At 40.1% G+C, this 27,067-nt stretch overlaps 2 protein-coding genes across 3 annotated transcripts; one reads left to right on the top strand and one right to left on the bottom strand.

The window, feature by feature from the left end:
• Positions 1-21,331, top strand: jph2 (junctophilin 2). Its single transcript, XM_062427738.1, has 5 exons — positions 1-619; positions 3,431-4,241; positions 16,005-16,123; positions 18,888-19,804; positions 21,251-21,331. Exons 1-5 carry the CDS (start codon positions 241-243, stop codon positions 21,329-21,331), a joined length of 2,307 nt encoding a protein of 768 aa, XP_062283722.1. The 5' UTR covers positions 1-240.
• Positions 8,888-27,067, bottom strand: LOC133988183 (tubulin alpha-1C chain-like). Of its 2 annotated transcripts, XM_062427740.1 has the most exons (5): positions 26,962-27,067; positions 25,832-26,054; positions 25,584-25,732; positions 24,458-25,496; positions 8,888-8,897 (listed from the first exon to the last, which is right to left on the bottom strand). In XM_062427740.1, the coding sequence occupies exons 1-4, from the start codon at positions 26,962-26,964 to the stop codon at positions 24,522-24,524; spliced, it is 1,350 nt and encodes a 449-aa protein (XP_062283724.1). In that variant the 5' UTR covers positions 26,965-27,067; the 3' UTR covers positions 8,888-8,897; positions 24,458-24,521. The 2 variants fall into 2 exon arrangements, with proteins under 2 accessions (XP_062283724.1, XP_062283723.1); XM_062427739.1 differs by having other exon boundaries at positions 24,458-25,732.

Below are 27,067 nucleotides of genomic sequence, written 5' to 3'. Positions count from 1 at the left end.
AAGAGGAGAGGGAAAAAAACCAAAATTGCGTAAAAGTGCGCCCCGGAGCTTCATGGACACGCTCAGAAATCCTCAAACCAACTCCAAAAGAAGACACAAGTTCAGCACCAAGGATATCTCCAAGCAGTTTTGATGTCAGGTGAAGGTGAAGTCAGACTGAGGGAGATTTTATCTTTAGCCAGGTAACGGACTTGAACAGCTTTACTTTCTGATCGGTGCGTTATTGAGCTGCGGTGAGGCATGAGTGGAGGTCGCTTTGAGTTTGACGACGGCGGAGCTTACTGCGGAGGCTGGGAGGGGGGCAAAGCCCACGGACATGGCATCTGCACCGGACCCAAAGGCCAGGGCGAGTTCTCCGGTTCCTGGAACTACGGATTCGAGGTGGTGGGAGTCTACACTTGGCCCAGCGGGAACACCTACGAGGGGTACTGGTCGCAGGGGAAGCGTCATGGTCTGGGGGTCGAGACCAAAGGACACTGGATTTACAAAGGGGAATGGACTCATGGGTTTAAAGGGAGATATGGCATCCGGCAAAGTATTGGCAGTGGAGCAAAGTATGAAGGGACGTGGAATAATGGGCTTCAAGATGGATATGGAACAGAAACGTATGCTGATGGAGGTGAGATTTACTGTACAGACTGCAGTGTTGGAAAGTAACTAAGTACATTTACTCAAGTACTGAACTTGAGTACAGCTCTGAGGTACTTGAGTATTTCCACTTGATGCTACTTTGTATTTCCACTCCACTACATTTCAGAGGGAAATATTGTACTTTCTACTCCACTTATTTGACAGCTTTAGTTACTTTTCAGATGAAGATCTGCACACAGTGGATGATATAACAAGCTTTGACTCTGTAGTCAGTGTCACATTTCAGATGTCTATGAGTCGTTAACAACTCCACCAAATAGTGATCTTTCCTTCTAAACTTCTCACATGGTTTAATTTCGCTAAATGTTCAAATGATCCAACATTTCACCGAAAAATCAAAGACTAGAGAAAAAGTCCAAAAACTGAAAACAGATTTGTGTATCAGAATTGACCCCTAGGTTGGGAACCACTGGACTAAACTAGCTAACTGTATATAAAGTAGTGTAAACTAGCTCCACCTCCAGCAGCTACAACAGTAACATGCTGCTCTAACACTGATGCTTCACTATTAATAATCTAATGATGTCATATATAATAATATATCAGTCAGAGGGACCAAACCAATACTTTTACTGTAATACTGCATACTACATCACTCATAATACTGCAGTACTTTTACTGTAATACTGCATACTACATCACTCATAATACTGCAGTACTTTTACTGTAATACTGCATACTACATCACTCATAATACTGCAGTACTTCTACTTTACTAGGACTTTTCACACAGGACATACTTCATAGAGAGTAACAGAGTATTTTCTACATTAATATTTTGGTACTTTTACTTATGTAAAGGATTTGACTTCATCCACTACTGACAGATCGAGACGTGGATTGCACAATGGTGGAGTATTCAGTATTCAGACCCTTACTCAAGTAAAAGTTGCAATGCTGCAACCAAATACAAGCAAGTCATTTAAGTACAGATTAATAAGTAGTGTGAAGTATTTTATAAGCAAAATGTATATAAAATGTCAAAATCCTTAACATGCATTGACGTTTAAGTAGTATTTTACAGTTGTGGCTGGTTTAGGTGAAGCCAATTTGACTTTTTTATCTCCTGTTGGGTGATTAAATTTATAACATTACATCATATCTTATAAGATGATCATATTGTATGTTTTGCAAAATGATAATACTCACAGAAATGTGTACTTAAATACAGTACTTGAGTGAATGTACTTAGTTATGTTTCATCAGTGGACTTTTGAATCAGGTCAGTGGTGGAAGAAGCACTCAGATCCTTTAAAAGTGATCATAGGCCTATCAAAATGTAAGAAATACATGAAAATGTCCTGCATTCAAATTCCGTGGCAAGTAAAAGTACCTGTGCATAAACCGCAAAGTAACAAAAGTTTTATCATATTATTGGATTATATCACCAATGTTGTAGCTGGTGTTGGTGAAGCTGCTACTAACTACTTTATATACTGTTGCATAGTTTAACTTATTTCAATATGTCACATTTTATAAATCAATCACATGTTTTATATGCACAACTTGAATCTGATAATTAACCAGTTCTGCAATCAAAACTTCACTGAAATGCATTTAAAATTATTTCCTCTACAGATTAAAGATGCTCAAATTACAAATCCTGCATTCAAAATCTTACCTGAGTAAAAGTGTTTGTATGAGTAATGTGAGTAATTACCTTAAAATGTGTTTTTTTAAATACACTACTTGAGTAAATGTACTTTGTGTGCCATTTAAATGTAATTTGTTGATAACAGGCCAGATCAGATTACATTTTAAGTGAGTATTTTCCACTCATCATCCACGAGACTCTGTAGAGGAAACTAAATAAGTTAGACAGATAAAAATCGATTGTGGTGATGTCCGCTTGTACGATAGCAGTGGTTTCCCTCCTTAACAGCTGACTCATCAGCTTTAAGGCCAGTCTGGTGGAAGTTGCGGTGGGGGGATGTGATGGCAGCAGATGTCAAGATATAATAATAGCCCACGAGCCCCCAATGCCCCGCTGGCCTCACGGTCTGAGGCCTAGCTGTCACTTTAATCCACACACATGTCAATTTTAGCATGAGACAAGACCTCAAGATGACTTGTCAGTGAGTGCATTAATAAATGGGACTTTTCACTCTATATAAATATCGTGACACTCTGGCAGAAATAAACGTACAGATAGTTTTACACAAGACTCTGCAGCCATGCTAGCAGCTCTGTGAGGCTGTATTTAGGCACTGCAGTGCTTTGAGCTAAATGCTAATCACAGTAAATTTGTTAAAATGTTAAGCAGGTATAATGTTTAACCATCTTAATTTAGCTTGTCAGTATTCTAACATTTGCTAATTAGCACTAAACATAAAGTACAGCTAAGGCTGATGGGAATGTCATTAGCTTTGCAGGTACTCGATAATCAATCAAAGTAGGTTATTGGACAAAATTAACCTTTGAACAGATGATGATGCTAGATAAAAAGTCAGGGGCTCATCAAAATTATTACAAATCATCCAAAGGGGAACATAAATGTGTGTACCAAATTTGGTGACAATCCATCCAAAAGTTGTCGAGACATTTGCACAAAACCACAAACACATCATAGTGGCACTAGAGGAAAAGACACAAAATGAAATGAAACAGATATGAAATCTGTGCAATAGTTGTCACCCAAGTTGTGAACCGACCCCCCAATGACAGAGTGACCCATGGCCCCCCATTGAGACATGCTGCTTGCGTGGCTAAAAATAGCCTCTGATGTTTGGTCTGTGGTGCAGTTACAAAATAATCACTCCTGGTTTTCTTATGTTTCCAGGTACTTTCCAAGGTCAGTTCACTGGCGGGATGCGGCACGGCTATGGCGTCCGTCAGAGTGTCCCCTACGGCATGGCAGCAGTTGTCCGCTCCCCTCTTCGTACCTCCCTGACCTCCCTTCGCAGCGAGCACAGCAACGGCACCGTCCTGCAGCAAGACATCCCCGTCATCACCACCACCAATGCTTCGGGTGAGGAAACACCTGTCGCCACGCCGACCCAACTGGGACCGTCCCGTGGTGGCTTCGCCCTCACTCTCATGGTGGACCCAGATACCGTGAAACCCAAGAAAAAGGGCCTGTTCCGCAGGAGCTCCCTGCTGGGCAAGCTGAAGAAGTCTGAATCAAGCACCTCGCTGGCCAGCCAGAAGAGCAAGATCAGCTTCCTTAGGACGGATTCGGCTCTCAGCTCCAACGCCAGCGACACCAACTCCAGCATCGGGGACGAGAGCCTGGCCGGAGCTGAGGACTTCCCCCCAGTGGAGGCCGACATTGACGCCACCACCACAGAGGTCTACATGGGCGAGTGGAAGAACGACAAGCGCTCAGGATATGGAATAAGCGAAAGGTCCAGTGGGCTAAAGTACGAGGGCGAGTGGCTCAACAACCAGAGGCACGGCTACGGCTGCACCACCTTCGCAGAGGGAGGGAAGGAGGAGGGCAAATACATGAACAACATGCTGGTGAAGGCGATGAAGAAGAGGGTGATCTCGCTGAAGGGAAGCAAGATCAAACAGAAGGTGGAGCGGGCGGTGGAAGGAGCTCAAAGGGCTGCGGCCATCGGCAAGCAGAAGGCCGAGATCGCTGCTTCCAGGTAAGAACAGACATTGAGAGTTGATGCTCGTTATTTGTGTTGCATCTTGTTTAGCAGTGGAATTTTGATAAAGACAAAGTGTGTGTTTAATAATAACTGTTTTTTTTTTTACTATAGCCCCATTTTGTGCCTCTTATGTACAATATTACAGTAAAAGCACATTAATTTTTCTGAAAAATAAGGATAAGTCTGGCAAATTTCTGTACTTTTCTTATCTTCAATAAATCTCATATGTAGAGCCGAACCAACATGAATCGATCCTACTTACAAGTATTGTCTGTGTATCCAAATCCTGATAATTGTTATTCCTCTGTGCTGTAGATCTCCATTGTTTACCAAACCCTATTAAAAACACATCAGTGAGCCACACTGTTACACTGGATGACATGTTCCTTCACATTGCAGATGATGGTCGTGGTACTTTGTTTAGAAACGACTCCAAAGAAAAACAACAGCAATCACATTTTCAGTCTCTGGAGAGTAGTTCTGTGTAAGTCACTGTGGAATGGTGCACAGTGGCATCTGCCTTACACTGAACTACTCTCCCAAGACTGAAAACGTGATCGCTGTTATTAGTCTTTGGAGCCGTTTCTAAACAAACACACAGAAAACTCTTTGTGGTGAAGGAACATGTCACCCAGAGCAACGGTGTGGCTGATTGCTGTGTTTTTAATAGTTTTTGGACAACAACAGAGGTCTTCTGCACAGAGGAATACGATATATCAGGCTTTGGATACACTCACGATACTTGTGTTTGGGATCAATTTGTTGTTGGTTTGGCTCTGTACGTGAGATTTGTTGACAATAAGAAAAACTTCATGATTTAACTACACTTACTGCTGTTCTGAAGATATTTGCAGACTTCAAAGATTCATCTAATTATCTGCTGAAAAAATATTATATGCTGCACTGAATTGGTAAAAAAAAAACATTTTACCAACTTCTGAAGTGGCGACTTTTTTCCTGATTGAAACAAAGATGAATCAAACACAGTCAGTTATTTTTGAATACATTGTTGTTACATCGCATTATTTTTATATTTTTATATGTAATGTGTGTTTTGGGGTTTTTTTGCAACAAGCTCATTTTCAGCTACCTGGACATGAATTAAAAGGACTACTTCAAAATTAAAACTATTTCTTTTCATTGTGCAGCAGAGAGAAAGATTTCCATCCAGATGAGCAAAGGAGTCTTTGAAGGTTCTGAAAATACCTTTTCAGTGATCACTGGTTATTTATCTCTTTGGAAAATTGGATGCTTAGTTCTGTGATCTGAATGTAAAGCTAATACACGGGAGGCACAAACTGGGGCTAGGTTTACTCAAAGGACAATGCATGAAGTTAAATGAGAGACAATAACAATAAAAAGAGACACTTAATTCATTCATTCATGTATTCATTCAGAGCCACTCATTTGGAAAACACAACCAAACAGACGCTTATAGTCATTTAATACTCTATAAAAGATAAGCAATAATCACTGCAGTGGCTTAAGTGGTTGTTAGGATTTCATGCTCTGGGTATAACCAAATGCTTAAATCCATCCCTTTTATCCATCAGGATGCAATACAAGTTGTTTGGACTCGAATGTTGCTGACAATGTGACATTATTTCTCAGTTAAGTCCCTGCAGTGATTGTACCATTCGAAAAGACTGTTTGGAAAGACATGATATTACCTCACATTGTTTCTCCCTCATGTGTTTCTGTGACTGTTGCTAAATCTGCCTTTCTGAACTGTGAATATTACATTTCCTCTGCTGTAATTTCTCACCACAACCTGCGGCAGTAACAGAAATTGAACTCGATAAACTTTAAAGCTTCAGTGCCCGACATTGCAGCAGTAACTGTTCGACTACTTGATGGCTGATTTCATCTTCATCAGTGTTCTTAGTGGGTGTAGAGATGGCGAGAAAATGCTTTTTGCTGCAGATTCGTTCATCTTTGAGTCCAGCTTTTTGCAGCCAGAGGACTTTCAATTTAAGTTCTTCAGAAACTTTTCCAACACATTAAGTCTGTAATGAAACAAAAGATCATTGAAGAACCGATTACAGAATAAATCTGAGTACAGAGGAGCTAAAAAGATTTAAATGAGACAAACCAATAATCAAACAAAATGGTTAAAAAAAAAACAACTGCAATGGGGCTGCAGATTCAAAATAAGCCAAACGAATGAGTGAACTTTGACTACATGCAAGTTTACAGCGGTGGAATGTAATTAAATACTGCATTTAAGTTACAATTTAAACGTATGTATGCTTTACAAAAGTGTGAGTTGTTTTGCAGCTCTATCAAAGAGACATTTCCCCTGTAAACGCCTCACATGTTTTCAAATTACTGTTTGAGGCCCAATAAGGTTAAACTCTCCAATATTTCACAAAAATGCAAATAATAAAGAAAAGTTCTGGAAAAATGTATTGAAATGTATGTAGCAGAACTTCGCTTTTTCTTTTTTCCTACCCAATCTATAATCTCAACAGTAGCTCCACCTCTTGTGTGCTACTTATGCATTGACTCATCAGTATTAACAATGTACTTTGACTTATTTTAATATCCAAATTTCAGCAAAATGAGTACTTTCACTTCAGTTCTTTACATTTAGCTTGTTATATTTCTATACTTTTACTTGAGAAGGTTTTTAAATGCAGAACTTTTACTTCTGAGTATTTTTACACTGATGTATTAATACTTATACTTAAGCTAATGATCTAACTACTTCACTCACCACTGAAAATCTAATGATATCTAAATTCACGAGGCTGGGACAGTTTCATCTGGAATAGTTTCTAGTCAAGAGAGTTAGAAGCAAAAACCGACACCTCTCTCATATCTGTCTGTTAAATGTGAAGCTATTGACAGCAGCCAGTTAGCTTAGCTTATCATTAAGATAGCACGGGGGGAAACAGTTTGGCTAGCTCTGTCTACTGGCGCCTCTAAAGGTCACTAATTAACACGTTATATTTTGTTTGTGTATTTTGTGTTTGTGCTTGGGAAAGATAACCGGCTGCTTCCTGTAGCCTGACACAAATGAGAGTGTTATCAATCTTCAGATCTGATGCTATTATCTGTCTGATTATGGGTATATTTGAACTTGGGGCTTCCTTTCAAACCACTGTGCATTGTTAAATCAATCAATCAAACTGTTGGGAGTGATGTTTTTCTTATTATTACGTTTTTTGTTTTTTTTACGTGTGCGTGTCTACCTTCAGTTTTGTCCGTGACCGTACAAGGCGGTGTTGTTTTTGTGTCTACAGTCGTCTTCAGCACCTGAAATAAGCTCCATGTTTACAGAAGTGAGACTTGCACTGATGGACTGCAGACCTCTGTCCCTGCAGATTGAAATCTAAATATTTTACTCAGAGTATAAGCAGTATATAAGAGTTATGGGACGATGTTCACTGTATCATAGCTTTAAGCTCACCTACAGCGTGTCCACAGGCGCCTGGACGGAGCTGAGAATGGAAGCAAACACTTTTATTTATGTTGGACTGCTTTCAGCAACACCTCGGTGGCCTTTACTTTGTCCAAACCAAACATATCTCCTCGGGAAATACATCCTCATCAAATACTTATTATTTAAAAATCCTAACTACTGGAAGACTAACTAAACAACAGCTACTCCAGAGTGGTCCTGAACATTAAATTGAAATCCATTATTATACAAGCGGAGGAGACATGACACATCTGTTCCTGGCAGTGGTTTCTTCACTCTGTGATCCTTTGGCGATGATGTCAAGTGTTAAAAATACATGTACAACCTGTGCACTGCACGGCTTTGCCAGACCTGGCCGCTTCAAGTCCAGTTAGCTAAGAGTTCACTGGCATTCAGACACTCTGTGGACATTGTTCTGTTGCGTGGCCTGGCAGTCGGGTGTCTGGAGGAGGACCTGTGTGGCAGGACAGGGTGTAAATGACGCACACACAGGGGCCCAGTGGTCACAGAGGAGCTCTGACTAAATATGGACAGACGCACTCCTGCTGTATCACAATCACAGGGGAATGCAACAGCTGATTATCCCCCTCCCCCCTGCCTCCAAACCCCATTTTTCCTGCCTCGTCACAGACACACATCCAGACTGTTTTCATATGCTGAATCCTGGTGCTTCTTTCTTTTTGTGTGCACACCTCAGGCTACTACTTTACTCACTCTTGTCCTACTTTAGGAAATGTAATACTTGCCTCATATTGCACACAACTCTGCTCCACATTCAGCTGATTTTGTCTGTATCTTTCTCTGTCACCCTCTATGAGCTTCAGCTCCACTGCTACACAGTTACAGATGACAGATCCTGGTCCATCTTGCGTCAGCAGTGGTGTCAAATGGTTCTCTGGATATAAATATTACACAGCTCATAAGCGAGTGCTTGGGTATAAAGGGTTAGCGTATACATGTACCACACCTAGCTTTAGTTGTTCGGCTTGGTTTACATACTGTACTGCTGAGACGTGCATTTCGTGTCGGTGAGCGATCAGCTGGTCGTAACACTTGTAAACACAGTTCAGCTCTGACCTCAGCTCGGGACTATTTGCAAGTTAATTTTTTTAATGAGAAATAACGCCACAGAGGAAAAAAATACCTCATCAGTAATTAGATAAATTGGATGTAGCTATGTCTTACGTGAACTCTAAGCAATGTTGCAATAATGTGGTTTCAATTAGCACTTAATATGTGTGTATTTTGGCAAAGCGATTTAATTATGCTGTGAAACATTTAGTCGTCTTTTTATAGAAAGTAAATCACTCTTTCACACTCTCTCTGTCTTTAACCCCCTCTCTCTCTCTCTCTAACCTACATGCACGCTACAGAGTTGAATAGGACCCTCCACAAAGATCCAGTGGCACATGCCAGAATGACAGAATATCTCTTCCCATCAGCAGGCTCCGGGACAACTGCGGCGTGACAAAAAACAGATACTTAGAAAACAGCAGAAGAGTAATTTGAAGGAGAAGACGTTTGCACAGATTTACAGTATAAGATTGCTCTGTGATCTCACAGGTCCGGGTGATGACGGCAATTTTTTTTAACAACTGAGCTTCTTCCTACAGCTGATGTCTCATCACTCCTCAGAGTACAACGAGCGTCTCCTTAAGGCAGCCCTAAAAGCATAAGCGGTATTTAGGTCACAGTGTCAAATGTCATGTTTGTTTTCGGAGAAACACTGAAGGCCAACACAGACTGCGGCAGTAATACAACTTAAAGGGCCACTCCGGTAAATTTTGACCTGGATTCTTTTGTTCTTTTGAAGGGAAGGGGCATGACAAGATCTTACAGATATTCTCAGGGGTTTCAGTGTCCCAAGAGCTCTGATAATAGATTAACACATCATCTTGTGGTTTGAAGAAAACATGAAGCGGCTGTAATCGATATTATTTCTATTAATAGTGGACCACATCTGAAAGGAGTTGCCCATAGTGATAAATTACAGATAATTATCATCAAGACTCTGCTGTTCCCCCCGATTTACAGTGTTTTTAACGTCATTCACCTCATATGTTGTTATGGCCCCGAAACGTTTGGTTTACTCACATCACGCTCATCAGCATTATTTCCAGATGCAGCTGGCAGTTGTTTTCGGATGAGCCAAAGTTAGAGACCAAGTGGTGAACAGCATAAGCCGTAAGGCATTTACCAGCTAAAGATGTTTTCCTCAGAAGTTGGTGGAGACCAAAAACAGAGCTAATAGGAGAGTGACTATTGGACTGACATTAATCTGGTGGCTGGAAACATGAGTTGCAACTGTTTGTTAACAAGTTGGTCATAATATGCTCATAATATGCAACGGTGAATGATTGTAAACATGTTTTTAAAAGCTCTGCTCTGCTTGCAAAGTTAACCCTTTCATGCATGAGTGTTTTTATTTCACTTTAGGCATGAAAAGGTATAATCTACAGTATAATAACATAAATAGACTGATTTACAACCAAAAAAGTTACTGTAGATGAAGTGGTACTGTATGGGATGACGCAGTAGTGTCCACTGTGGTGGCTGAAGAGCAACTCTGCCATCAAAATCCATGCATAAGAAAACAGCTTTTGAATAGTTGTCCACTGCAGTGACAACTATGTGTGAAAGGGTTAAATTTACTTCTTCATTGAACTGATGTCAGATCATTCATGCCTGCCCACAATGGTTTGGTAACGTTTGTTGCAAAGGTGTTTCCATGGGTTGTTTGTGTTGTCGACTCACATCTGTTGGATGAGATTTCAGCTCAAATGTGTCTGGATGTATTTTGGAAATTTACATTTTTAAGTAAAGAATGAGAAAAAGTAGAGAAATCCTAGCAGCTTCTGAAAGCTAACCAATCAGAACAGAGTTAGCTCATTGCATTAGTGGTCTTAAAGAGACAGGAGCTAAAACGGCCTGTTTCAGACAGCCTGAACGGAGTGGCTGCATAAAGGGCCAGTATAAGATAAATAAAGAGTTTTTCTTTAAATCATGCAAAGAAGTATACCAGTAAAGCCTCAGAATATAAATATAGACCTGAAGTTTAATGTGCAGTCTGTATTTCCTCATTTTCAGCAGGATAGCGCCTCAGAGTCAAGTCGTCTCTAACACTAGATAACCAAGAAATCTTTCCACCATCTCATGATGCCAGTAAAGGCAGCAGCTGAATGATATACCAGAGCATTTGCTTGTAGATGACACCTGTTATAAAATCACTGTTGGTATCAAACATTTAGACCCACCCAACAGCTGAACAATAGCTAATCTGTGCGCAGGTGGAAATTTTCAGTCAAAAACAATCCCCATATTAGCCCTGCCACCTATTAACACCTACTATTAGCAGCTACACAAATTTTTAGCACACAGTAACAGCGGAGGATAGATTATAATGTTCGGCTTATAAAGTTCAAATATAGCACTGCATTAGGGAAACACTGCTCGGTACTCAGCTGCTCTCTACTTTCCACTGACAGTTGTTGTTTTTTTCAGTCGGTTATATCTGATAATGCAGCAATCTACTACATCTTAATGACTTGGATGATTATTTAATGGTTAAATCTGTTTTTGTCTTTGTTTTTTGTATGTTTGATTGTTTGTTTTTGCAGTGCAGTACAGGGCCGAGCTCCCATACAAGGAGACATGTTATTGTTAGTGCTAATCAGTGCAGGAGTTTCTGCATGTTTATGATACAAAGGGAACCACTGCAAGCTTTAAGAAATCATACTGACCAACACTGTGTGAGTTGTGAATGGTAGTTCACCATCAAGTCACTTTGCTGATTTGGCTTTAGGTTGCTGCTTTACTGGATCTCAGGTAGGGCCCGACTGGTACTGGATTTTTGGGACCAATGCCAATACCGATATTAGGAAGTATGAAATTTAGATATTGATATATTGGATATATAATGAAGGCCATGATATTTTACAGTTTAACAAACTTTAGTTTAACAAACTTTATATATAAATAAATCATTATGATTAGCTATGAATAAAAAAATCCATTATCCTACATAGGCTCACAGGGGGGCTGGAGCCAATCCCGGCTGTCATTGAGCAAGACACAGGGTACACTCTGAACAGATCGCCAGTCCATCACAGTGTTAACATATAGAGACAAACCATTCACTCTCACGTTCAGACCTACAGGCAATTTAGAGTCTCCAATTAACCCAACCTGCATGTTTTTGGTCTGTGGGAGGACGCCGCACCCCCCGGAGAGAACCCACGCAGGCACGAGTAGAACATGCAAACTCCAGCCAGCCGGTGGGTTCGAACCCAGAACCCAGAACCCTCTTGCTGTGAGGCGACAGTGCTAACCACTACACCACTGTGCCGCATGTAAAAACAAATGCAAAACAAAAAAAAACATGTATATATTAAATTTGAATTAAGAAAAAGGATTACATTTACATAACATGCTGCTTATATAAGTTTAACAAATTAAAAAAATATATCGGCATATATCGCACAACATATTCACAGATACCGATATATCTGTGATAGGTCAATACTGACCGATATACCGGTCGGGCTTTAATCTCAGGTGATAATAGAGACCAAAAACAGAGCTAAAAGAGGGTGAATATTGGACTTCCATTCACCTGGTGGACAGAAACACAACTCCAAATGAATGATAATGTTGCTCTGTAACTGCTGGGTGTGGAAATAAGCAACTGTTTGCTTAACAAGTTCAACATGTTAACTTAAAGATGAAGATATGTCAATGTTGTGTCCACCCAAGTGACTTAAAAATGAGTTAACGCAGGTTTAAGTAAAGTACAAATAGCTGAAATGATACTTTTGCACTTACTTACTTGTTACTTTCCACCACTGCTGATCGGTTTAGATCACATTATCTACAAAGTGCACACTGTGGTACGACTGAGCTACGCGCTGGAAGTCAGTATAGCTGGAAGAAGCCATCTGTCGCCATCCTTTCTCCTCCTCCTCCCACCAACTGGCAACCCACCAGCAGGACTGAGCGGCTGCCATTCTGTCCACTATTAAACACGCTCACTCTGTTTGGAGGGAGAGCCAAAAACCAAATAAATGTGTTTCTGGCACCTCCGTTTGTTATGATACAATTGAAGTTTCTTACAATAATCTGTCATCGAACTGTATAAAATCTGACTTCAGTGTTGTTACAAAAGTGTGAAACCTCCCCAAATAGAAGCAGAAAATGTAAATGTTTGGTCCTCAAGAGCCACATTTCAGCCGGTTGAATTTTTGTTTTAATTTTTTTCTCAAATGTGGTCATAAATTATTCATAATTTACATCTCTTTGTGGGTATACTCACCAAAAAATGTACTGAGTGAACACCTGTGCAATCTGATGCAATTCAATACAACAGCTCTGCCATAAATTCTTCACTTTTACATTTTCAGTTTTTGTTTGCATTGTCAGAAATGTGATAAATCTACTTTACCTTCATTATTGAGGTTTTAATAGGTGGTGGTGGTGGTGTACAGAAGCTGAGACCAGTCATGCTTGAAATACAATTTTTTAATGCCGTTATCTCAAGAAAACAAGCTTCACTATCTCGTTATTATGTGCTCTATTTATGTGGTATGATTTCATCGTACCACTGGGAGTTGTACCAAAAAGCTTGTTGCTAAACAGCAGCTGTTGTTATTATAACTCTACAATTAATCAGTAATTTCAGCGTAATTATCATCGCGTGTGTTTGAGCGGTACGTGTGTAAGAGTTCCTGGAAGAAGAGGTGCTGACTGTGTGTGGACAGGTGGAGCTCGTATATATCAAACAGGAAACCTCAAGAGTCTGTAATTGTTCCAGCGGGAAGCACCTTCCCCGCTGAGTCTTGAAGTGGGCAGGAGGCTATTTTCAGCTACGTGTAAAGTTACAAATCATGTCAAGTATCCACAGAGTAATCATAATCAGGTATTCTCTCAGTTAATGTGGAGCAAATATCAGCAGCCTCCAACTTTCAGTATTCACAGCTGGTTTTAGCCTAAATCAGCCTATAGTCTAATTTATAGAATATATCAAGAATAAAGGATTTACGTCCTGCTCTAATAGTCTTTACAGCCCTCTCTAAAGACATGGTGAAGAACTTGGATGACATTACCCCACATGTCAGACCTTTATATTTCCTGTTCGTTAAATAATTGATTTTAAGATACTGCTGTTGGTTTATAAATCACTGATTGATTAAGGGCCACAATACACGTATCAATAAATGTTATAAAAACATTTATGGCATTTATTGCCGCATTATAAATTATCCAGACCTCTCAGGTCACCTTGGACAAGTCTGCTTTCTCTCCACAGAGTCAAAACTAAACATGTATTTGATAAATGATCTAACTCAGGTCTCTTAATTTAAACAATTATTAAAATTGTGAATATTTATTCATCTTGTTGTATTTCATCTTAATTCTGTCTTCTGTTTATTTTACCTTTTAAATCCTGTTTAAATGTCTTTTTTATATTGTCTGTTGTTTCTCTTAGTTTTTCTTGATGTTTGCACTTTGAGTTGCCTTGTTGTTGAAAGGCGATATGTCAACAATTATTAGATGGATTGCGATGAAATTAGATAAAAATGTTCATGTTCCCCTTCGGATGGATTTAAAAAAAATTGGTGACCCATTGTGCTATCATCAATTAAAATACATTATACCTGCTAAACATCAGCGTTCACATTGTTCTTGAGTGCATATTAGCATGCTGTTGTTAGCATGTAGCTCAAAGCAATGCTATGCATAAGGACAGTCTCACAGAGTGGCTTGCTTGGCTGCAGACTATTTGTGTTTTCCAAAAAAAAAAAAAAACTATGACATGGAGGAAAATCACCCTAAAATCTTTTCTAAGTTCATGCACTGTTCTCGGCTGTGCTGTTTCTCGTCACTTCTCTCTCTTGTTGTCCCCTCTCCAGCTCTCTGTTACATAGAAATATGTGTGATGATGGATCCCTCAGTGAGTTGCCAGCAATAACTCGTTGACTCGCTGTGGGGAGTAAAAGCATAATTTATTTCTGTCCCTGTCCAACAGCAGAAAAGGACACCTCCTCTAATAATACTAATGAGCCACATGACCGGCAACCATCCGTGCCCTTCATTTCAACATGATTGAATACTATAAACAAACCCTGTGTTGTGGTATTTTTGGTCAGTCTCAAACTGTTTTAATCCATCATATTCAAAAGTCCATAAATGATGTTTAATAGGGAAGGTCAAAGCTTATTAAAATATACATTAAGATATGACGTGATGATATCCATGATGGCTGAGAGAACAAATGAGTGATTGTCATAAGGCTGCAACTAACTACGAAGCAGTTAACCAACTCACTATTTTCATTAATAATCAATCTTTACAATTAATTTTTGGGTATAAAAAGATAATAGAAAAATGCCTAAAACATGTTTTTCCAGATCCCAAGAAACTGCCTTCCATGTTTTTTTACGAACCAACAGTAAAACATCCAAATATATTCACTTAGTATCACATAAAGTATATAAAGGGAAATCGTTTGGAGCTCGGAGCAGTTTATTGTTTTTCTTGCTTTAAAAATGACAATTTATTTATTGCAAAGTGTATTTTCTGTTGATCTACTAAATGATAAATTAACTAATACTTTCAGTTTTATGTGACACTTTGTTGGCTGATTATGTGTAGCAGCAGAACTGCACCATTAAACTATAATAAAAAAAACATATAAAAGTGTTTGAAGACTTTTTAACAGCTTCACAAACTGAGGTCACAGGCTCTCTAACAAAATGTGATATTGTCATCTTCATTCATTTCTGTTGTTTGCAGCGCTGATCTGTGAGCTGAAATGTTGAGAAAGGAGTAGTTTAACATTATAGAAAATGTACTTGTTCACTTTCATGCCACAAGTTAGATGAGAAGATTTTTTTAATGAATATAATGAAAAATAGGAAAACAGCTGGCGTGGCTCTGCTCAAAGCTAACAAGCAAAACTACCAGCACCTCCAAAGCTCATTAATGATGATGTTATATCTCGTTAGTTTAATCTGACAGAGACAAATTAGCTGTTCCCAGCTGCTTTCAATCTTTGTGCTAAGCTAAACTAACTCTCTGGCTGTAGCTTCATATCTATCCTACAGATATGCAAGTGGTAGGCCTATCGATCTTCTCATCTAATGAGAGTATGTCCCAAAATGTTTAACTATTCCACCAGCACAAATGTTATTTTCGGTGTATGACTCAGCATATCAAAATGATTTCTGTCTTCCTCTCTTTTATAACTCATGCCAATAATGGTGTAATTAAAATATGATATCTGTATGATCGTTTTAGCACCGGTGATTTATGAATTGTGTTGTGTGTGTCCCCTCCAGGACGAGTCATGCAAAGGCCAAGTCAGACACAGCTGAACAGTCAGCTCATGCCTCCAACAGTGAGTCCAGCATTGCCAGACTGGTGGCCAAAGAGCTCTCCCCGTCCTTCTACCAGCCAGGTCAGTGGACGTCAACTTCTCATCCGAGAGGAATAAAGCACCATGGATAAAAAACATGAAGAAAGCACCAACTAGACAGCTGTTATTATGATGTTACATATTTTTTTATTTTTCTTATTGTCAAGAAAGCTCATGCAGAGCCAAACCATTAACTGGCCTACTTACAAATATTGTGCGTGGATCCGAAGTCTGATCTATCTTCTTTCTCTTTGCTGTATAGACCTCCAATGTTGTCCAAAAGCTATTAAAAACACTGTAATGATCCCCACCCTTCCACTGGACAACATTTTTCTTTGCCACCAAGAGTACGGTCAATTTAGTTTGATTAGAAACAGCTGCAAAGACTAATAACAGCAAGCTCTCAGCAGAGTAGTTCTGTTTAAGGTAGATGCCACTCTGCACGCTTGGGAACGCAGCTCCATTTACAGAGCTTTGCTAGCTTGATGTGCCGTCACAACCTTTCGACTTTGTAGTGAAGTTCTTCGAGACATGCACAGAGTTAGTAATACAAAGTCAAGAGGTTGTGTTATGTAGCAAAACATGTAAAAGGATGTGGATGGTCTGTAAAAGGATCCACGTTCCTGCACATGTGCACTGGTTTCTGATGTACACAGAACTGCTCTCTGGAGACTGAAAACGTCGCTTATTAGTCTTTGGAGCCATTTCTCAACAAACTACTGTACCAAAACTCTTCAGGGCAAAGGAGCATATCACCCAATCCAACAATGCGGCTGACTGACGTGTTTTTAATAGAGAAATAAGATATGTCAAGCTTTAGATGCACACACAATACTTGTAATACGAGTATTCTTGTTAGTAGTTGGTTTGCCTCTGCACATGAGAGTTGTTAACAATAAGAAAATAGGACCAGCCTTATCTTTAAAGCACTTATTTTCACTTAAACCTGGTGCTTATCTTATCTCCCAGTCTCTCCCAAAAGGAAACAGCAAACATTAAATGCTAACCATGTGTCTAGTTTTACACTGTGTCCCTGTACGCACCTCCAGCTAGGGCTAGTGGATCCGTGGCTGAGGCTCACCACAAGGGTAGTCGCATTTGAATGTCTAAAAAAGGAACATCTTATTGGGTCGGAGGGAACATATCAGTTTCATTGCGAGTCTGGCGATGCACACTTACACATTCACACAAAAGCACCAGAGCTATTTAGGAGCCTTTTCCCCCCTTGCTGTCTCTCTCAACAGAGCTTAAAGGAGTCAGACCACAGACAGAAAGAAGCCAACTTTCTGAGTGGCTGCCCGAATTGTCTCTGACTAATACTACAAATGGACGAGGCCTGGCCGAGTCCTGCTCTGCATTCTTCCATGAAAGATCTCTCACCAAGGAGATAAAAAACACAGACAGACAGTGTCAGTGTGTGCACCATCCGTGTTATTTTTACTGGAGAAAACAACACTGTAGCGTCACAATATAAAGGAGCATAGTGATATATTCTTATTCTCTACAAACTTTATGAGAAGACCAAAATTAACACTTCGCTGATCCTGACAAATGCTGGCTGTGTAGGCAGAGCCTGATCTACTGTATCTTATTACTCAGTGGCATACAGCTCCATTGTTGTCCAAAAAGAGACAGTGTCAGTGTGTGTGTGTGTGCACCATCTGGTTTATTCTCACTAGAGAAAACAACACTGCAGCCCCACAATTTAAAGGACAAGTCTAGTGATATTCTGCATTTTTTTACATTTTCAACTAATTTCATGAAAAGACCAAAACCAACATGTATTTTCTGTGCAGCAAAAGCCTGATATATCTTACTCATCTGTGCCATAGAGCTCAATTTATGTCCAAAAACTATTAAAAACATGTCAGTGAGCCACAACATAGCATTGGCTGACAAAAACAAATTTTCCTCCAGTTTGTGTAATGTTTGCTAAAAGCTGCTAAAAGGATATTATTCTATACAGAGCTATACATGCGTGACCCTTTAAAAAAAAAAAACAATGGGCTTTGAGCTGAAAGCTAAAGATATTGTAGAGAAGACAGAAAGTATTGAGACAGAGATATTGTTGGTTTTGGCATTTTCATGTGGTTTATTGCCGATAACAAAAATATAGAATCTTGCCAGGCTTGTCCTTTCATATGAAGAAGTTAACTTTTCTTCTTTTTGATAAACATTTGTACTTTTCATAAGTTTATCTCATATTCCCGCTGAAAATTTGACATCATGGTGAAGAGTTTCTTTGGCATTTTACACATTTTCTCACTGATATGTGAGCAAAAACCAACTTGAAGCCCGTTTGCTCCCATAAAAGGAAAATGTGTGTCAAAGGGCAGCTACCTGTAATTCCAATAGCCTCAGCCTGCTTACTGTGGTCACAGGGGATTACATGGGGAGGGGGGGGGGCATAGCTATAGTGTTGATCTCTGAGGTGTTAGGTCTCACTTCTGGCATCAATGTCCTGATTTTTTAGTCAAAGGAAATTAGTCTGGTTTGGGAGTAGCGGAGCTGTATTACAAAGTCAGTTTCTAAAAAAGCCTTCAGTAGTTTTCTCTTAATGTAGTCAACACTGATTAGTCTTGTATGGGGAGAGAAACAAAGGCTCCACGTTAACTATGCTAAACAGCAGAAATGTTTGTTTTTATCCATTTATGCGGCCGATCATTCTGAGCTAAACAAAAAATGCTAATTTGTCTGACTGTTTATATATTTATAAAGTAACAACAGCACCTACTATTGCTCAGAACATTAATATCTAGAGACTCTGTGAAAATACTCATGTACTGATTGAACTGGTCTTACGCAGGTCCGGAGTATCTGAAGAAGAGAGTGTTACCCGATGTTGGGGAGGGCGGCAGTGAGAACACTGATCCAGTCATGCATGAGCCGCTGTTGGCTGAGGAGGAGCCGCCGCCTACACCACCCGAAAGCCCACTCATGAATGAACTGGACAGCCTCATGCCTGGGTCGTCCCTAGGTCGCACCCCTTCCCCCAGCCCAGGCATTATGATCAAGGAGGACCCCAAACTTCTCGGTCCAGGCGGCTGGAATGAAGACAAAACCAGTAAAGGTGGTGGCAGTAAGGGTGGCAGTAAACCCAACAGCAGGCCGAGTAGTCGCCCCAATACACCTTCAGCAACCACTACTGCTTCTACCTTGGCTGCACCTGAGGGCAATCGTGTCCCCTCTCGCACCCCAAGCCGTCAGAGCAACAAGGCCGAGCAGGGCTCCGACCTGGAGATCAAGGCTCTGCAGAAGTATGACTCCGAGGCAAAAGCTCCAGACGTCGCTCCTGCTGCTGCTGCTGCCCCTGTAAGGAATAGCCTCATCGCCCCAGATGAAGAAGAAGTGCCTCGCCCCTCCTCCAAAGTGTCCTCCAAAGCTATCAACACTGAGTCTAAAAAACCTGAGCTCAAAACTGAAAAAGCACCATCAGTCCGCGAGCGAGTGCCGTCTGTCTCTGAGAACAAAGTGGAGTCCAGGGAGGCGAGCAGGCCTCCAAGCAAAGCAGAGACAAAACCATTATCAAGACGACAACCCAGTCCCGCTCCGTCCCCCAAACCTGCACCAAAACTTGAACCTAAGATAGTACACAAGCAATCAGAAGTCAAAGCCACTGTTAACAAACTAGCACCAAAGGTGGAACCCAAAGCAGAGGCCCGACAGAAGGTCATGGTGTCAAGCCCTAGTAAGGAAGTGCCTGTGGAGTCTATGGAGTTGGAGGTAAGACAGTAAATATTCTCATTATCTCACATTCATTCATTTATTCATATATTTTTCTTGAAATGCTTTACTTTAAAGGATAAGGCTTCTGATTTTCTATATTTTCTTATTCTCAAGAAATCTCACATGCAGGGCCAAACCAAACAATGAATTGATCTACTAACTAAAGTATTGTGTGTGTATCAACAGCCTGATATATCTTACTCCTCTGTACAGTAGACTTCCATTGTTATCATAAAAACTACTGAAAAACACATCAATGAGCCACACTGCTGCACTGGGGGACATGTTTTAAGCATGTTAGTTTTCACGTTTTCAGTCTCCAGAGAGTAGTTCTGTGTAATCAGTGTCAATTGGATTTACAGAGCTTCGCAAGCTTGTTGTGCTAAATATCACAATCTCTTGACTTTGTACTGAAGGTCTTTGAGAAATGTGTAATGTAGTACAGAGTGCCTCCCAAGGAACAATGTTATTAGGCTAATGTTATTAGTCTTTGGAGCCATTTCTAAACAAACTACAGTGGTGGCAAAAGTCGAAGTAACATGTCATGCAGTGCAGCAGTGTGGCTCATTGATGTGTTTTTCAGTAGTTTTTATGATAACAATGGAAGTCTACTGTACAGAGGAGTAAGATATATCAGGCTGTTAATACACACACAATACTTGTAAATAGATCAGTTCATTGTTGGTTTAGCTCTGCACGTGAGATTTGTTGAGGATAAGAAAAATCACCAACATTATTCTAAAAGTTTTAGCTTACATAGATATTACAAGAGAAGAGTAAAAGTCTGGATATCATCTAATACCATTTAATGCCAGTGTCACCAACCAAGTAAATAACTATATTGGAGAGTAAGCTTAGAAACTGTTCAAGCCAAATATGACAGTAGTACAAAAACTTTAAACAGCTTTCTTTTAACCTGAAATTTCATGACTTTTCCCAAAGTGACCCAGAATATACAAAAATGTAAATAGTTAACTTTTTAGTGTGTGTGTGTGTGCAGCTGATACACATATTTGTACGGTGAGGGTGTTCTGGACTAAATTTGACCTGTTTTTCTACAAAAATTACCATTTAAAAATATTGTTGCCTTTTCACGCTCAATAATCATGACAGCTAAAAGGTTTTCCTGTTTTAGTCAACATACTATATGACTGTAATATAGTGTGATTGTGAACGTTTTTTTCTCTCTCTCTCTCTCTGCTCTCTGAAAGCTTCATTAAGGATTATTAATAAGGTATTCGTGAATAAAGATAGATTTGAGGTTCAGAAGTCTGGTATAGAGACTAATTATGATGAGATACTATGAAGGGTTAGAACATGTAATTTTACTTATTTACAGGATGTGAAACTTAACATAATATATTCATATTGTTATGTTTATTACAATCAAACATTACTAATTGATGACATGCACTGTTCTCACATGTTCCTTTCTTTTCAAAGGGCCCAAACACCATAATGATCTGCATGGTAATCCTGCTCAACATTGGCCTGGCTATTCTCTTCGTACACATTTTGTCATGAGACACTGTCGACCATCTCAGGTAATATATGACATGCACAAAAAACATTTCTTTGTGAGTGAATGAGGCACATAAAAAGACAAATCCTGTTCTCCTGCAGGTCACCAGCAGTGTTGGAGAGAGATGGCCTGCCTCCTCCTTCTCAGTGAGGACCAGAGATCAAAGAGACCACTGAGGGGGACAAAAGAAAAAGAAAAAGCCTCACGCAGACAGCCGCAGCTCCTCTAAAGGTTTTTGTTGGTGTGACTGTGTGAGGCTCTGAGAAGCTCCTCTCTTTCCAGACATGAGAGTAACTGAAGGACACTGAATGACTGACGTGATTCAGTACATCTGAATATGATGTTGTTTGTGTGTTTAAGTAACGAACGGGGGGAGGGGGGAGGGGCTGGGAGGATTTCTGTGCTTACACTGGAGAAGCAGGGTGGGATAGTATGCACTGAAGAACAATTTTGTCACAGTGTGTGTCAACTTTTTTTTGCAAAAGGCTTTTAACTACATCCTTAATTGGCACACACTGGCAGATTAGACAAACTCGGTAGATAATTACGTATCATCACATGACATGTTTGTGTTAATGTAATGCCAGCTGATGTTAACATACAGTATACAGACTTTTTTTTCTACACTGTGCCTTGAACTTGATCGTTAGGACGCAAAGACAGCTGCAGCAGATGTGTGAAGGATTTAGGAGTGATTAACCATAACGATCATTGTTTTAATTATCTGCAATGTCCAACGTATGGTAAAAAAAAAAAAGGATTTATTAGTTAGCAGTCTGAAATGTGTAATTAAGTGTGTCAGTCCTATCGAAAAAGAAAATACCAGAAAATACTGCAAACTGTAGTAATCCAAATGCTGCTGTAAAGCCAGGTTTTCATCTTGTTGCTCTTCACTCTTCTTAAGAAACAATCCAAAGCGTCGTGAGTTGCATTTCGGCTATTGCATCCTGCAAAAAATCTGTATTTGAGACTGTGGTGTACTACACTGTGAAATTTTATGTTTTCACTGGGATTTATATATGCATTTATTGTCGTAACTGCTGCATTGGTTTCAGGGCTGTTGAACCAAATAGAAGAAGGAAAAATAGGAAGCTTATGAGTGTCTGCTAATGTACTGTACGTTCCTGTGGTGTCTGTAATCATGTTAAACACCCAGGTGGCTTTAAATGAGAGTTGTGTATGTTATGCAATAGATAAGAAAGCAGAAAATGGGGGGCTGGGAGCCAGGATCTGTGAGTAAATAGGGCTTCCTATTTAAATCACTGTATGTTGGAGTAGTAGGAGCAGCAGCAAGGAGGCCGGGATGATCATGTTTGTCTGTGAGCTTTTGTGATGTTCATGTTTTCATGTTTTAAGTCAAAGAAAATGTCCACACTGTTCCGCACCGCATTATATTCAGGGCCTGTTGTGCTTTAGAGCCAAATACGAGTTCAACTTTTGTACGCATGAGGGCACATGGTGTGTATGTGTCTGTAATTTTGTACCTTTTTGAAGTGCACATCTTTTCAGCATTCAAAAAAACACTGTTGTCGGATTTATGTCAAAGAAATATGCAATCCTAAATTTATTTATTTCCCTTATGGAGTGAGTCAGATTACCTCATAATTGTGAGATGGAGCAAAATATAGATTGACAATTCTTTAACTCCATGTCTTACATTGAGAAGAGCACTCTGCAGATATTTCTCCATTGTTCTTTCACCCATTAATATGTTGGGTTTTAAAAATAAGATTTTTTTTCTTGCCTTTACAGTTTGCAAATAAACACACAGATGACTGGCTGTGCATTGTTTTCATGCAAAAAGAAAAGGGGAAATCTACAGCAATCTACTCCCGTGAGCTTACATTTGGTAGTTTATTTTAATTAAATCTAATTAATGACATACTGTTAGGTGACCTTAATGGTAAGTGCAATGAAACAGTATTCATGTAGGTAAGTGTAATGTAGAAGCCATTTTGTTTTGTCTGTTTTAGTGCAGTAACATTGCTGAATTTGAGGAAATGCATTTGTGTAGCCAAACCTGGTCATAATTACAAAGCTGAAATTAAATAAAAAAATAAAAAACTTTTACAACATTTGGGAATGTGTTATTTGTAAGTGAATCAGTCCAAAGAAGTCTTTTTTCTATCATAAATTGCCTTTCCCAGTTTCTAAACTTATCCCACGATTAACAACTTTAATACAATATTATTCATTATCCACAAGAAATCAAGTCTAGTGAGTGCAGAACTAAGTATTTTTAAACACCACCTGTCTGCCTGTCTGCAACCATGGGACCCCCGTCCCTCCCCCCGTCCGTGCTTTGGGCCACTGTGAATACCACACCCTATTTTAAACCAGACCGGGGTTATGCCTCAGTTCTTCTCACAGGAAAGCAAAATTCACACCTTAATATGTAAATGTGAGAATCTGCAAATGTTACACTGGAAGACACGATGTTGTAAATGTCATCTGGTGGTAAAACTCGACTGGTGGCCTGCAGTAATTTGACATTTAAGATTTGTTTGCTGCGACTTCAGCATGTTGGTAGTGCAGACTGCATCTGTTGAACAACACTGCCTCCAAGTGACTAAAATGGGTAAAGCAGCAAAATCCTCTACAGAGGACATGTTATTTTGATATTCAACTAAATCACTATGGTTTGACTGATACTGTACATTTATTCATACGCACACATTTTAACATTGTTAGTTAGGTTATTCTAAAGATTTAGAGCAGTATTATTACTAACTTATTATGGAGCTTAGTAAAGTAGCACAGAAAAATGTATATGCAACTATTTTGATAATCATTTCATTAGGTTTTCAAGCAAAAATAGAAAATATTTGATAGCTCCAGCTTCTTTAGTGTTAATATTTGCAAATTACACTATATACATATTTTTAATTGAATAACATTTTAAACTGCAAATTGAAGACATTGCCAAAGCTGAGTATCCGAATGTAATTTTTAATCTACTTAATATTTCCTCGACTTAATAGGTGTGGTATGAATAGTGCTAGATAAATAAACTGAGTTGAGAATTTTTTTTAAACTGGACATAATTAACAATCAGCAGCGCTGTATGTAAGATGTTCCTACTGACAGCTCATCATTGCCTGTCAAAATGAATGAAGAGAAACAATTTCACAATTGACAACTTTATTTTGACAAAAGGCAAAGCTTTGACAATATTAAGGAATGTATGCCTGTTTAATACTCTTCTCCTTCATCTTCATCTCCCAAAGTATCTGCTCCAACCTCCTCGTAATCCTTCTCCAGAGCTGCCATGTCCTCTCTGGCCTCAGAGAACTCTCCCTCCTCCATACCCTCACCCACATACCAGTGAACAAAGGCACGCTTAGCGTACATCAGGTCAAACTTGTGGTCAAGCCGAGCCCAGGCCTCTGCAATAGCAGTGGTGTTGCTCAGCATGCACACAGCCCTCTGGACCTTGGCCAGATCTCCACCGGGAACCACGGTGGGAGGCTGGTAGTTGATGCCAACCTTGAAACCAGTGGGACACCAGTCCACAAACTGGATGGAGCGCTTGGTTTTAATGGCGGCAATGGCAGCATTCACATCTTTGGGAACCACATCACCACGGAACAGAAGGCAGCAAGCCATGTACTTGCCGTGGCGAGGGTCGCATTTCACCAATTGATTGGCTGGCTCAAAGCAAGCGTTTGTGATCTCAGATACTGTTAACTGCTCATGGTAAGCCTTCTCAGCTGAGATGACGGGGGCGTAGGTGGCCAGAGGGAAGTGGATACGGGGATATGGCACCAAGTTGGTCTGGAACTCAGTCAGATCAACATTGAGGGCACCATCGAAACGAAGGGAAGCAGTGATGGAGGACACAATCTGACTGATCAACCTGTTCAGGTTGGTGTAGGTAGGACGCTCAATATCGAGGTTCCTACGGCAGATATCGTAGATGGCCTCGTTATCTACCATGAAGGCACAGTCAGAGTGCTCCAGGGTGGTGTGGGTGGTCAGGATGGAGTTGTAGGGCTCCACCACAGCGGTGGACACCTGAGGAGCGGGGTAGATGGAAAACTCCAGTTTGGACTTCTTGCCGTAGTCGACAGACAGACGCTCCATCAGCAGGGAGGTGAAACCAGAGCCGGTGCCACCTCCGAAGCTGTGGAACACCAGGAAACCCTGAAGGCCTGTGCACTGGTCAGACTGAGGACAGAGAGGAAGAGACATGATTAAATATGATACATAATGATCTTTAACACAATTATTTCTTCCTGATATGAAGTCACCCACCAGTTTGCGGATCCTGTCCAGCACCAGGTCAATGATCTCTTTGCCGATGGTGTAGTGTCCTCGGGCGTAGTTGTTGGCAGCATCCTCCTTGCCAGTGATCAGCTGCTCAGGGTGGAAGAGCTGGCGGTAGGTCCCACTGCGTACCTCATCTAAGGAAAATTAAAAAATTACAGAATTTGAATGAGGGGAAATTAAAAAAAAAAAAAAAAAAAAAAAAAAAAGTTTATACATTTTTAATGAACACTTACCGATGACTGTGGGCTCCAGATCGACAAAAACAGCCCTGGGGACGTGCTTTCCGGCTCCAGTTTCACTGAAGAAGGTGTTGAAGGAATCGTCTCCTCCTCCAATTGTTTTGTCACTGGGCATCTGTCCGTCCGGCTGGATCCCATGCTCCAGGCAGTAAAGCTCCCAGCAGGCGTTGCCAATCTGGACTCCAGCCTGACCAACGTGGACTGAGATACACTCACGCTATAAGATAAGATTAAAAAGGTTATTTATCAGGATACAATTAAGAAGTAACTTTGATCAAATGAAAATCTGTCTTGAAGTTCTTGTGTTATTGTTAACCGATTCAAAGCTGAGGGCGACTCATCCCTTTTTGAGAACTGCTGCAGAACTAATGCAAGATCAAGGATTAGGAAAAAGGCTCCTTTGTGAAGCACAAGATACCAGAAAATCATGACCAGTCACATGATGCCCATTCATTTACACTCAATAGAAAAACCCCTTTGGAGAGAGGCTGATTATTCAAACACATGATGTACCTAAGGAAGAAAGGAGATCTTGTGCTGAGAGCAAACAATAAAATAAAAGTTCTGTGGTGCAATATTTTAAAAGCAAACACAGCTGTAGTTAAGATTTCCATACAATAGTAGTAAGCCCCTATAAAGCTTTTAGTGAATAGGTTTTGTTTGGGAAAAACCTGTGGTTGCAGTTTCATAAAAAAAAAAAGAAAAAAAAAAGGGCAGGCCTCTTCAAACAGACGATAAAACAGGAATGTTTCAGGATGAGAGCACAGCGACCTTAGCCAACTGGGCCAACTGGGTCAATGTGCAGACAGGAAAAGCCAGAAACCGGCAGCCACGACATGACTATGCTTGAACTTGGGCCGTGGCCTGTCTGGTAACACTTGCATGTACCAAAAATGATGTTTAAAATTACAAATAGTCATCCCAGCAAAGCCTATGTTTAATGAGGCGTCGTGCACCAAAGCTTCTGTTTAAAATCAAAGCTCAAATGTGCACAGCTGACTAATGCTGCTTTGTTAGCCAAGCTGATTACCCTCCATTTAGGGCGTAGCATGATGTCACACTTTAAATATGGTCAAATAGATAAATATATGATGAGTAACGATGTGCCATCTTTTCATACTCACCATTTTTTCGGAAGGAGTGAAATCTGTTGGGAGATGAAATTTAAAGAAAGAGGAAGAGACTAAGTTAGCTCTCACAGCAGGGCCTTTATGAGTCCTGTGTAAGTCG

The sequence above is a fragment of the Scomber scombrus genome, chromosome 10 (assembly GCF_963691925.1).
Source record: "Scomber scombrus chromosome 10, fScoSco1.1, whole genome shotgun sequence".
In the NCBI taxonomy this organism is placed as follows: domain Eukaryota; kingdom Metazoa; phylum Chordata; class Actinopteri; order Scombriformes; family Scombridae; genus Scomber; species Scomber scombrus.
This window is presented reverse-complemented; position numbering and strand designations above follow the sequence as displayed.